The sequence below is a fragment of the Ictidomys tridecemlineatus genome, chromosome 9 (assembly GCF_052094955.1).
Source record: "Ictidomys tridecemlineatus isolate mIctTri1 chromosome 9, mIctTri1.hap1, whole genome shotgun sequence".
NCBI lineage: Eukaryota > Metazoa > Chordata > Mammalia > Rodentia > Sciuridae > Ictidomys > Ictidomys tridecemlineatus.
Window position 1 is genome coordinate 148103147 of NC_135485.1, and position 12631 is coordinate 148115777.

Below are 12631 nucleotides of genomic sequence, written 5' to 3' on the forward strand. Positions count from 1 at the left end.
CACAAGACCGGATCGCGTAACCGCTGGACAGACACATGGCCTTGTCTGTCAAGCGCATTCTGCAAGCATCATCAAGCTGCAGGACGACTTCTTGGGAAGGAAGAGCAGCTTTTAATCAGGAGCGCAGTCTGGGTCTGAACGGCGGCTCCGGCCGCACGCGGGGCCGTTTTTGACACTAAACTCCAGAGGCCACCTGTTCTCCAGTCTCCTGGCGCTGCCTTCACGAGGAACGCTACCACCTCCGGAGGCGACCCGGACAGCTCGCCGACACCGCACTCTCTAAGGGCTCCCGCGCCCCCGGGGCTGACAAATGGGAAACACCCGAGTTTCGGCGCAGCCCGCGGTCCCGCCCCCCACTCGGAGGCCCGCGCCCCGTTTCTCGCCGGCTCTCCCTGCCTTCCTAGGCTGCACCCGAGGCCGCCGAGGGACAGGGCCACCCACGCCGCGGGGCGGGAGGCCGGGGACTTACGCGCGTGCCGCGCGCGGTGCCGGTGCGGGCGGCTGCGGTCGGGTCCCGGGCGCGGAGCGTCTGCGGGCTGCGGGGCGGCACGGTCCGGGCGCGCGGCTTGGAGCCCCGGGGGCGGGGTCTGCGGCCACTGCCCGTCCCCCGGGGTGGGCGAGGGGGCGGGAGCCGGGACAGGGGAGGGGCCGGGGGGCGGGGTCTGAGGCCAGGGCTCGTCCCCCCGGGTAGGAATGGGATCTGGGGAGGGACTCCCGGAGGGGACCAGGGAGGGGCCGGGGGACTGAGCCTGGGGCTGCTGACCTCCCCCGAGGCCCGTGGTGGCGCGCAGGGAGGGTGGCTCTGGCGGGGGACCGAGGCTCAGCCGCAGCTCCACCGTGCGCCCGCGGGCGACAGCCCCTCCGTCGGCTGCTGCCAGAGCTCCATTCTGCTCTCGGCGCGGGGGCCAGGTGGCCGGAGGCATCTGCAGGGAGGTGCTTCCCACGTGCCCCTCGAGTGTGAGGTGCTCAAGGGCTTTGTTCTCGGGCTCAGAGTCCAGAGCCTCATTGGCTCCACTGGTGGGTCTGCGTGCAGAAAGACATAACCCAAGTTAGATGGGGCGCGTGGCCTGAGGAGCAGCTCCGGACAGTGGCATGTCCAGGACACCGTTAGGACCCAGCACTTCCCCCGAAAGTCAGCGGCAGCGTATTGAAAACTGAAGCCACCAACACGTTCGTATCACCAAAGAGCTCCCCAATAAACTTTCATTTAACACACAACAAAAATGCTTGCAAAATATTTTCAAACCTAAATACGTCCCCAATTCCTTGAATTCGGCTTTTATTTTTTTAAAAAATAGCTATATATAGTTTTTATTTTTTTAAATATAGCTATATGTAATAGCTATATGAATGCCCTTTATCTGAAATAGGGTGGGTATTCTCAAACAACCATGTTTGTTATTATTTTTTTTTTCAACGGGAGCAAGAATTTCAGACCCATCTTAAGTGACTGATGATGCAAGGAACCCTTTTAGAGGCTGTGCTTTCTTGAAAGGAATGACAGAGAAGCTGCTTGCTAAGCTCAGGAATATGTGTTTGGTAATCAGTGGACCCAGCCCAGGACTCTTGTGTAAAGAGAACACACAGCAAGCCTCCTTGAGTCACCAGTATTTATAATCTGAGATGGATTCCCTTCCACTTGAGCTCCTCTCTTACAGCACTTTCCTTTTAGGATCTCTGAAGTCAAGCTCCTCCTCCTCCACTTAGCTAAGAGTCCAAAGCTGCTCTCTGCAGCCCTGAGGTTTTGACCTTACCCTTTTCAGTAGGTTTTGCAAATTTGGGTCTGTGAGAAGAAGGGATGTCAGTTCAGGAGTTAAACACAGCCTCCTTCTGAAACTCTAAACTCTAACTGCTTTGGAAGAGAAGTGTGGTTCACAGGGCAGCTGCTGCTGATGCCTTCATTCCTTACATTTGGAGGTTTCTCCAAGTAGCACAGGAGCTGTCCCTGCCCCTCTGTGCCTCCCTCAACATGTAGGCTGACAGTGCAGGGCCATCAGCTGAAGAAGCTCCTGGCATTCTGCCTGTGACTTCCCTTAGTGTGTGGCAGAATGTCACACCCATTTGAAACACTCCAAACTTCGCATGTGACCAAAACAAAAATGCAGCGTTCTCTATGTAAGTAAATCTGAAAAGTTCCCTGGTGATATAGAATTAAAAAAAAAATCTTTAAAAAATATTAAATTATATCCTTATGCAGGAGATAGTGAATATACTCTACCAAACGGAATATGAGGGGGCCAGAGAGTTTTAATTTAGGAAAGATTGGTATGGAAGTAGGTTGAGTCACTGTGAATGATGTTAGCAATCAGCTATGGAGCTGAGAGGAGGTGGTTTCCATTCCCTCCAGCCTGAGAGTCTGGAACCAGGCCAGGGGCCGATAAATGTTAGCCTTTCTTGGTAGCTGAAGCAAGATATATATACATGAAGAAAAATCATAAAAGTTTGAAGGAGGGAGGGAGAAGTTAAATTTTAATGACTTATTTCTCTTCAGTCTACACAGGTATCCAATTTCACAATTTATACAACATGGTTATAGGTACTCATTTAAAAATATTCTATCATTTTAATGAAATTTAAGATAATATAGACTTAATGGTAAAGGAGTGTTTAAAATTAGTCTTATCTGGCCACCTCTGGGCAAACATACAGAAAAGGTCAAACACATGTCTGCTAGAGACAGATGGCAGACAAGAGTGAGAGAAATGGTTAAGGTAGGAATCACTGCTCAGACCACAGAAAGAGGGACGGTGGTGGTGGTAGCAGTGGTGGTGGTGATGGTGGTAGTGATCCTGGCGATGATGGCGACTACCTCTGGGCTGATTTGAATGTGAGTTCCTTTTTTATTCCATCAAGTATGTATTTTATAAGAAGTTAAAAAATACTTTAGAGAAAAATAATAATCACAGTGACTCCAGTTATTAAAAGTAGCAGTCTGCCTATTTCTGAAAGTAAACGTGCCCAGGAGCAGCTTTGAATCAACAAGGACTTTCCCAGCAGTGGCCCTCACAATCAGAACAGGGATCAGGAGTGGACTGGCCGAGCACCAGTGTGGCCCAGGTGACTGGGCCCTGGAGGGGCCACACATTCAGAGGGAAACCGAGTGAAAAAGGTCGTTCCTTGTTTTGAATATAAGGGACAGAGATGGAAGTCGCAGGGCACGTCCCAGATTTGTACATGGAGATGGCAAGCTTGGGCAGCACTTGGTCACATTCCTGCTGGGTTCCTTCTACAAGTGAACGAGGTTTAATAAATGAGTGTTGTCCACGGCCTCGACACAGAGGTTGATGAGCAAATACAGATCTGGTCCTAAGAATATTCTAGATTTATATTTTGGCTGTGATGAGCCTGTATGTACAGAAATGTCACTGAACTGATTGACTGCAGAGGAGGGTGCTCTATGCCATTGTTGTGTAGAGTTAAGGCACAACTTCCAGGGCTCTGGGATCCTGTGAGGAGGTCCCCGACATCTCCCAGAGGCCGTTCTGGGGAAGCCAGGGTCCTTTCTGGAGTCCTTATAATGATCATGGCTTCAATTGCAAAATCAGCACAGAATGTCCTGTGATTGTACCCTATAAAATTTGATGTGACAGTTTTTGTGATTGGCCTCAGGGTTCTTTAATTTTGATGGTTAAAACTTTTACTGTGCATTTTTAAGGAATACTGGTATTTGGAGACACCATATGCACAACTGACTTGCTCTGATAGCTAAAAATCTTACGTTTCATCATCTGCTTTGGACCATACCCAAATATTGATTTTACTGGAGGTCTTGAGAAGCAGAAATCTGGTGGTTTTTAAGTTTTCTGCTTGCTTCCCCCGCTTCTCTTAGGTATCCTCTTTCTCTGAAATGTTTTATAGTCTCATGGTTCAATGTAAACATTTTAAATTCATCTGGGAATTATAATCAGAGTGATCCTGATCCATCAGAAAGTCTGAAAAGATTTTCTTGGAAAGAAATATTAAATTATGTTCAACATACTGAGCTTTCTAAGGAAGCAGTATAAAATACCTCAGATTTTCAACAAAGTGCTTGAACCAAAGATTTTTCAAGTTAATTCTCAATTAATCAAAAAGCTCGGTGGAACAGAATTCCCATTTTTCAAGCACACTGGCCTTTCTGCTTCATTGTGCTGGCCTCCCACAAAGCACCCCAGTCCTCCATCGGTCCCAGGGTTGTCCCCATCCAGCTGCAGGGGAGAACAGGGAGTCCCACCCACCAGCATACCTCTTGACGAGCATCTGCAGGGAGTCTGTGATGCTCTCCATGAGCTGGATGACCTCGGGGTAGGTCAGGTCTGCACAAACACTGCCGTTGATGGACACCACCTCATCCCCCTCACACAGCCCGGCCCCAGAGGCTTTGCTCTGGCTTCGAATCTGGAGAGAAAAAGGAGGCATTTTACAGCTATGTAGCCTGTGAGTACCATGCCACCACCGGCAGGAGACAGGCCACGTCTGCAGATGGCTCTGCCCTGTCAGCCACCTGAGGACCTACTAGGCTGTCTACCCTAATCAAAAGTGCCTCTTCTCATCCAAGTAAAGTTTAAAAGCCCTCCACTTGCCAAGGAAGGTGGGCACTGTGACTCAGGACACAAAGGACAGGGCATCCAGTCAAGAAGGGGATCGTGCAGATGCACAGAGGGTGAAATCACCTCTGGACCAAGAGGAGATCTTGCAGCCAGGGAGTTTGTCCAGGAGAGAAAGCCTTGATTGACAGAAACCAGCAAATCTCAGCAAGAAAGGAGGAAGCACTTGGTTGCTAATGAAAGTCCTGCTAGGAGGACTGCATCATGTTCTAACAAAGGGGACCTAGGGGGACGTAGAAGAGCAGCTGGAGGTGGATCGAGAAGAGAACTGCAGAGGAGAGCAGGCGACAGGCGCCACCAGCTCCCAGGTGCCAAGGACCAGAGGCAGGAGTCTTGCAGGCCGGGTCAGGGTCCAGTGCTGCCCTCCCCCACAGTGGACCCTGGCTGAGCTCCTAGCACCCTGCCTCCTGGTGACAGGTGGTCACAGGGAGCAGGCCACTGAGAAGCTGGGTCTCCCCCTGCTGGGCCTGCTGGCCCTGGCTCTGCAGGGCTCTGCTTCTGGTGAGAGCAGTCCTTCCCACCCACCGCTGTGCTAGAGTGGCCCTCCCTGTCCACTCGCACCCTCAGGCCTGAATTCTGAGCACTTCCTGTCACTTCTTGTCCCCCGGGGCTGCCTTGGGTCCCTGCACACCCAGTCTTCAACCACTTCTTGGAGCACACCACCCCTTTCCTGCTGGGAGCCAGAGTGGCCTCAAGTGTTCAGATTTCATCTTACTAAAGGAGCCTAGTGGTGCTCAGAAAACAAGCCACAGCCGCAGATTCAAGACACTTTAGGAAGCTATTCTAGATGTTTTCCACCTAGGGTGGTCCCTCCTGCTATTAAAGTCAGGATCCCCAGTTCAGAGAGGTTGGACCAGAGAAGTGGCAGTTCTTGAAGAAGTTTTTGTAGCCAGCCGTGTGTCTAATTGGGCACTGAGTCAGACTTCAGGGCACCTCTGATAGCTGCCCACTGATTCCTGTCAAGGTTTCACTGGTGGCGAGTACATGGACTGGCCGAGGCCTGAGGTGTGCGCCTCCAAGAGCTTTTGCATTTGACGTTTACTTCTGGGGTTTAAGGCAATTTGGCTAGCTGGCTGGGAAGGGGGGGGAGGTTAGGGGGAGGGGTGGGGGATGGGGGGAGGGGAGAGGTAGGAGGAGGGGAGGGGAGGGAGGGCAGGGGAGTGGTGGGGGAGGGGAGGGGAGAAGTGGGAGGAAGGGTGGGGGAGAGGTAGGGGGAGGGGAGGGAGGGGAGGGAGGGGAGGGTGGGGAGGGTCACCCTTTCATTACAATGTACAAGAGGCCTGATACTTTCAGGGAAGAACATACTAGTTTATTTCAAGACTATAGGAAATGACAAAGGCAATGAAAAAGAGAATAGTCACCCGATTTTGATTTTCAATCAATTAAACTGCCAAGTATATTTATTTTGTTTTATTTATTCATTTACCTGTTTACTTATTTGGGGGTGCAGGGGAAGAACTCAGGGCCTCATGCAGTCAAGGCAAATGCTTTACCCCTAGCTAAATCTGCAGCCCCTGCAGGAAAGACTTAAGATAAAGGATCACAAGAGACTCAGTACCGAGCCAAGGATAAAACAAGACCCAACAATGAACATGTAAATCAGGAGTCGTTATTTGTTCACTTTTCATTCATTGAAGTTTATATGTAAAGTAGCGTCAGATGATGAAGCAGGTTTTGAGGGATAAGATCATTGGTTCAAAGGAGCCATGTCCCAGGACGCACACAGAAAACTCACTTTCACAGGCGGAGCCCCATGGCCACGTGGCCCCCTGGCAGCAGTGGGTGTCTGAGGGTTAAGTGGCACCCTGTGTTTGCAGAGCAGGACACAGAACGGATTCTTGGAAAACAGGCGAGTCCCCGACTGAACAGAGCCACCTGACCACACGCTGGGTGAGCAGAGGGGCCTGGCGTGGGCCCCTCTTCCTCCAGGCTCCTGCAGACACTGGGCGCTGCCTCACTGGCCTCCTCAGAGGATGCGCTAGTGCCCTTCCTCGGCCAGCCAGCTTCACAGCTGAGGAAGAACGGGAGCCCAGGGTCTGGGGATGTAGCTCAGTGGTCTGGGGATGTAGCCTCTGTGCTGTGTGCCACATCACCCACCCTGCAGGACCCCTGGAGAGCAGGGCTATGCTGGCAGCCACACAGCCCTCGTTCACAGAGGAGAACAAGAAACAGGCCGTGGGGCACCTGCCTCAATCACACAACAGAAGCAGAAAGTGGGCCAGCGAGGTGTCTGGACCACTGGGCCTTGCCACCCGCATCAGCCACCCGCGTCAGCAGCCAGAATTCTCTAGCACAGCCCCCTGAGCAAGGCGAGCAGCGGCACTTGGGGAGTGTGAGACCAGCCAGGTGGTGCCGAGAGTTGGGAGGCAGGGAGGCTGGAGAGGCCACAAGGCCAAGCCTGGTTCCTCCAAAGACTAGCTGCTTTTGTTGTGTTCCTCTTCTTCCACTTGCTATTTCAGAATCATGTATACATAGTCTTTAAAAATTGGGAAACATTTAGTCAGTATTATGGATGAACATATTTCAAACTTTTGCAAGCTGTGAATTGACGGCACATCTAGGTGGGCTCACCGTGTAACCCCTCAAACCATCCCTGAGAGACCACACCCCACACCTTTCACATCAGACCGAGAGGAACTGCTATCTGCAGAATGTCACATTCCCGTCCAGTGTCTCTCAACTCAATCATCACTGAGAGATAGCCACCAAACACTGCATTTCATTGCTTATCACTTTTTGATCAATGCCAGGAAAGATTTATTTTATGGCAACCAAGACAAAATCAAATTTTAATACTTCTGGGAAATTCAACATTATCTGAACTTCACAGAACAGATCAGAAGGGTTTGGGTGCACTCATGAAGTCGTATTAATGATTCTGTGGCACAACGGGAAAGCTCCTTTTCTGCTATTATTTATTCCTTTGCACCTCTCCCAGAACTGGAGAGAGAGAGAAGGTGCTGAATTGGTCTCCACGGAGGCTGACTTGCACTGTCATGAACTGTCAGCAGACAAGTCTCAGGACCGGCAAGTTGGGAGAGGAGACAGTTTCAGAGAGCCCTCGGGTCTCCAAAGAGGGCCTCCTGTGTGGGCCTGCTTCCTCTGCTGCCCGCAGCTGTCACTGGGACTCCTGTGCTCTCCGATTCTCTACGTCAGGCACTAGGCAGAACCTCCTCACACCAATGCGATTTAACAAGCAGTCTCTCACCCACTGCCTCTGCCAGGTGTGCTCCTCAGACGTCACCAGCACAACAGCCACTGAGAGGCCAGCAAGAGCAACACCTGCAGCACTAAGGTTTCAAATGAGTAAGTCCCTCTTCTAAGGAACCATGCAGGGCCTGGATCCCAGTCAGACTTCTAGGGACCATGCAGAGCCTGGATCCCAGTCAGATTTCTAAAGGGCCATGCAGGGCCTGGAGCCCAGTCAGACTTCTAAGGACCATGCAGAGCCTGGATCCCAGTTAGTCATCTAAGGGACCACGCAGAGCCTGGATCCCAGTCAGACTTCTAAGGGACCATGCAGAGCCTGGATCCCAGTCAGATTTCTAAAGGGCCATGCAGGGCCTGGATCCCTGTCAGACTTCTAGGGACCATGCAGGGCCTGGATCCCAGTCAGACTTTTAGGGACCATGCAGAGCCTGGATCCCAGTCAGACATCTAGAAGGCCATGCAGGGCCTGGATGCCTGTCAGACATCTAGAAGGACATGCAGGGCCTGGATCCCAGTCAGAATTCTAAGGGACCATGCAGGGCCTGGATCCCAGTCAGACTTCTGGGGACCATGCAGAGTCTGGATCCCAGTCAGACTTCTAATGGGGCCACACAAAGTCTGGGTTCTGATCAGTTTTCTAATGGGGCCACTCAGGTTCTAACACCCAGTCAGACTTCCAAGGGACCATGCAGGGCTTGGATCTCAGTCAGTCTACTAATGGGTCCATGCAGGGGCTGGGCACAAGTCAGTGTTCTCCTAATGACCATGAGTCCTGGATCCCAGTCAGTGTTCTTGTAATGGCCATGAGTCCTGGATCCCAGTCAGTGTTCTTCTAATGACCATGAGTCCTGGATCCCAGTCAGTGTTCTTCTAATGACCATGAGTCCTGGATCCCAGTCAGTGTTCTTCTAATGACCATGAGTCCTGGATCCCTTCAGTGTTCTTCTAATGGCCATGAGTCCTGGATCCCAGTCAGTGTTCTTCTAATGGCCATGAGTCCTGGATCCCAGTCAGTGTTCTTCTAATGACCATGAGTCCTGGATCCCAGTCAGTGTTCTTCTAATGGCCATGAGTCCTGGATCCCAGTCAGTGGTCTTCTAATGACCATGAGTCCTGGATCCCAGTCAGTGTTCTTCTAATGACCATGAGTCCTGGATCCCAGTCAGTGTTCTTCTAATGGCCATGAGTCCTGGATCCCAGTCAGTGTTCTTCTAATGACCATGAGTCCTGGATCCCAGTCAGTGGTCTTCTAATGGGGCCATGAGTCCTGGATCCCAGTCAGTGTTCTTCTAATGACCATGAGTCCTGGATCCCAGTCAGTGGTCTTCTAATGACCATGAGTCCTGGATCCCAGTCAGTGTTCTTCTAATGGCCGTGAGTCCTGGATCCCAGTCAGTGTTCTTCTAATGACCATGAGTCCTGGATCCCAGTCAGTGTTCTTCTAATGGCCATGAGTCCTGGATCCCAGTCAGTGTTCTTCTAATGACCATGAGTCCTGGATCCCAGTCAGTGTTCTTGTAATGACCATGAGTCCTGGATCCCAGTCAGTGTTCTTCTAATGACCATGAATCCTGGATCCCAGTCAGTGGTCTTCTAATGGCCATGAGTCCTGGATCCCAGTCAGTGCTCTTCTAATGGGGCCATGAGTCCTGGATCTCAGTCAGTTCTCTTCTAATGGGGCCATGAGTCCTGGATCCCAGTCAGTGTTCTTCTAATGACCATGAGTCCTGGATCCCAGTCAGTGTTCTTCTAATGGCCATGAGTCCTGGATCCCAGTCAGTGTTCTTCTAATGACCATGAGTCCTGGATCCCAGTCAGTGGTCTTCTAATGACCATGAGTCCTGGATCCCAGTCCATGTTCTTCTAATGGGGTCATGAGTCCTGGATCCCAGTCAGTGGTCTTCTAATGGCCATGAGTCCTGGATCCCAGTCAGTGTTCTTCTAATGGCCATGAGTCCTGGATCCCAGTCAGTGTTCTTCTAATGACCATGAGTCCTGGATCCCAGTCAGTGTTCTTCTAATGACCATGAGTCCTGGATCCCAGTCAGTGGTCTTCTAATGGTCATGAGTCCTGGATCCCAGTCAGTGTTCTTCTAATTACCATGAGTCCTGGATCCCAGTCAGTGTTCTTCTAATGGGGTCATGAGTCCTGGATCCCAGTCAGTGTTCTTCTAATGGCCATGAGTCCTGGATCCCAGTCAGTGTTCTTCTAATGGCCATGAGTCCTGGATCCCAGTCCATGTTCTTCTAATGGTCATGAGTCCTGGATCCCAGTCAGTGTTCTTCTAATGGCCATGAGTCCTGGATCCCAGTCAGTGATCTTCTAATGGCCATGAGTCCTGGATCCCAGTCAGTGTTCTTCTAATGGGGTCATGAGTCCTGGATCCCAGTCAGTGTTCTTCTAATGGCCATGAGTCCTGGATCCCAGTCAGTGTTCTTCTAATGACCATGAGTCCTGGATCCCAGTCAGTGTTCTTCTAATGGCCATGAGTCCTGGATCCCAGTCAGTGTTCTTCTAATGGCCATGAGTCCTGGATCCCAGGCAGTGCTCTTCTAATGGCCATGAGTCCTGGATCCCAGTCAGTGTTCTTCTAATGGCCATGAGTCCTGGATCCCAGGCAGTGCTCTTCTAATGACCATGAGTCCTGGATCCCAGTCAGTGTTCTTGTAATGACCATGAGTCCTGGATCCCAGTCAGTGTTCTTCTAATGACCATGAATCCTGGATCCCAGTCAGTGGTCTTCTAATGGCCATGAGTCCTGGATCCCAGTCAGTGCTCTTCTAATGGGGCCATGAGTCCTGGATCCCAGTCAGTTCTCTTCTAATGGGGCCATGAGTCCTGGATCCCAGTCAGTGTTCTTCTAATGACCATGAGTCCTGGATCCCAGTCAGTGTTCTTCTAATGACCATGAGTCCTGGATCCCAGTCAGTGGTCTTCTAATGACCATGAGTCCTGGATCCCAGTCAGTGTTCTTCTAATGGCCATGAGTCCTGGATCCCAGTCAGTGTTCTTCTAATGGTCATGAGTCCTGGATCCCAGTCAGTGTTCTTCTAATTACCATGAGTCCTGGATCCCAGTCAGTGTTCTTCTAATGGGGTCATGAGTCCTGGATCCCAGTCAGTGCTCTTCTAATGACCATGAGTCCTGGATCCCAGTCAGTGGTCTTCTAATGGCCATGAGTCCTGGATCCCAGTCAGTGTTCTTCTAATGGCCATGAGTCCTGGATCCCAGTCAGTGTTCTTCTAATGGGGTCATGAGTCCTGGATCCCAGTCAGTGTTCTTCTAATGGCCATGAGTCCTGGATCCCAGTCAGTGTTCTTCTAATGGCCATGAGTCCTGGATCCCAGGCAGTGCTCTTCTAATGACCATGAGTCCTGGATCCCAGTCAGTGTTCTTGTAATGACCATGAGTCCTGGATCCCAGTCAGTGTTCTTCTAATGACCATGAATCCTGGATCCCAGTCAGTGGTCTTCTAATGGCCATGAGTCCTGGATCCCAGTCAGTGCTCTTCTAATGGGGCCATGAGTCCTGGATCCCAGTCAGTTCTCTTCTAATGGGGCCATGAGTCCTGGATCCCAGTCAGTGTTCTTCTAATGACCATGAGTCCTGGATCCCAGTCAGTGGTCTTCTAATGACCATGAGTCCTGGATCCCAGTCAGTGTTCTTCTAATGACCATGAGTCCTGGATCCCAGTCAGTGGTCTTCTAATGACCATGAGTCCTGGATCCCAGTCAGTGTTCTTCTAATGACCATGAGTCCTGGATCCCAGTCAGTGGTCTTCTAATGGTCATGAGTCCTGGATCCCAGTCAATGTTCTTCTAATTACCATGAGTCCTGGATCCCAGTCAGTGTTCTTCTAATGGGGTCATGAGTCCTGGATCCCAGTCAGTGTTCTTCTAATGACCATGAGTCCTGGATCCCAGTCAGTGGTCTTCTAATGGCCATGAGTCCTGGATCCCAGTCCATGTTCTTCTAATGGTCATGAGTCCTGGATCCCAGTCAGTGTTCTTCTAATGGCCATGAGTCCTGGATCCCAGTCAGTGATCTTCTAATGGCCATGAGTCCTGGATCCCAGTCAGTGTTCTTCTAATGGGGTCATGAGTCCTGGATCCCAGTCAGTGGTCTTCTAATGACCATGAGTCCTGGATCCCAGTCAGTGGTCTTCTAATGGGGTCATGAGTCCTGGCCCTGGTCAGTTTTCTTCTAAAGATGGGCATACGGGGTCTGTACTCCAACCTCAGCCTTTGGTGGGCATTTCCTAGCCCCAAAGCTGAATTCATGTGGTTAAGAATCATGTTCACAGTGGGACAGTATTTCCAGAAATCAAGAGCAAATAGCAATGCAACCTTATCAGAAGGAGAAGCCAAGAGGAAACAGACGGGAATGTCGTGGACTGAAAGGCAGGCAAGCAGGGTCGAGCCCTTGTGGGAAGCTCATCATGTCCTGGGTTGCGCAGGGGGTCAGCAGTAAAATGGAAAAATGAAGACACACTGCAGATTCGTCTAGGATCGCGGCCAGTGGTGAACCAGCAGTTGAGCAGCCCCCTGCCCGTGGGGACGACTGGCTTGGTGTGGACTCCTGTCCCTGGTTCCGGTGCCCCACGTGCCAGGAAGCTGAGGGCCTGGGGCAGGAGCCAGCGCGGCCGGTGCCCCACAGGAAGCTTGCGCCTGGGCGGGCTGCGCTGCACCGCGGGGCCTATGCTGGCAGATCTGGCTGGGCCTTCCTCTGGGGCAGCAGGCGCACCAGCAGCCTGTTCCACCAGGCAAGCGGGTGACCTGGCCCAGCTGCACGTCTGTTGCCTCTGGGTCCCCAGGTTTCTGATTGTGGCAGCATC

The 12631-nt window shown here is 51.4% G+C and overlaps 1 protein-coding gene across 2 annotated transcripts in view; it reads right to left on the minus strand.

The window, feature by feature from the left end:
• Positions 1 to 12631, minus strand: part of Synpo2 (synaptopodin 2) — a 142507-nt gene that overhangs the window by 25054 nt on the left and 104822 nt on the right. Inside the window, exons 2-3 of one of the 2 annotated variants that reach the window (XM_040292912.2) lie at positions 4226 to 4377; positions 470 to 1023 (exon numbers count right to left, since the gene is read on the minus strand). In XM_040292912.2, the coding sequence (XP_040148846.2) occupies positions 470 to 1023; positions 4226 to 4377 (706 nt within the window). The remainder of the gene's footprint in view (positions 1 to 469; positions 1024 to 4225; positions 4378 to 12631) is intronic. The other variant, XM_078022187.1, reaches the window with a different exon arrangement.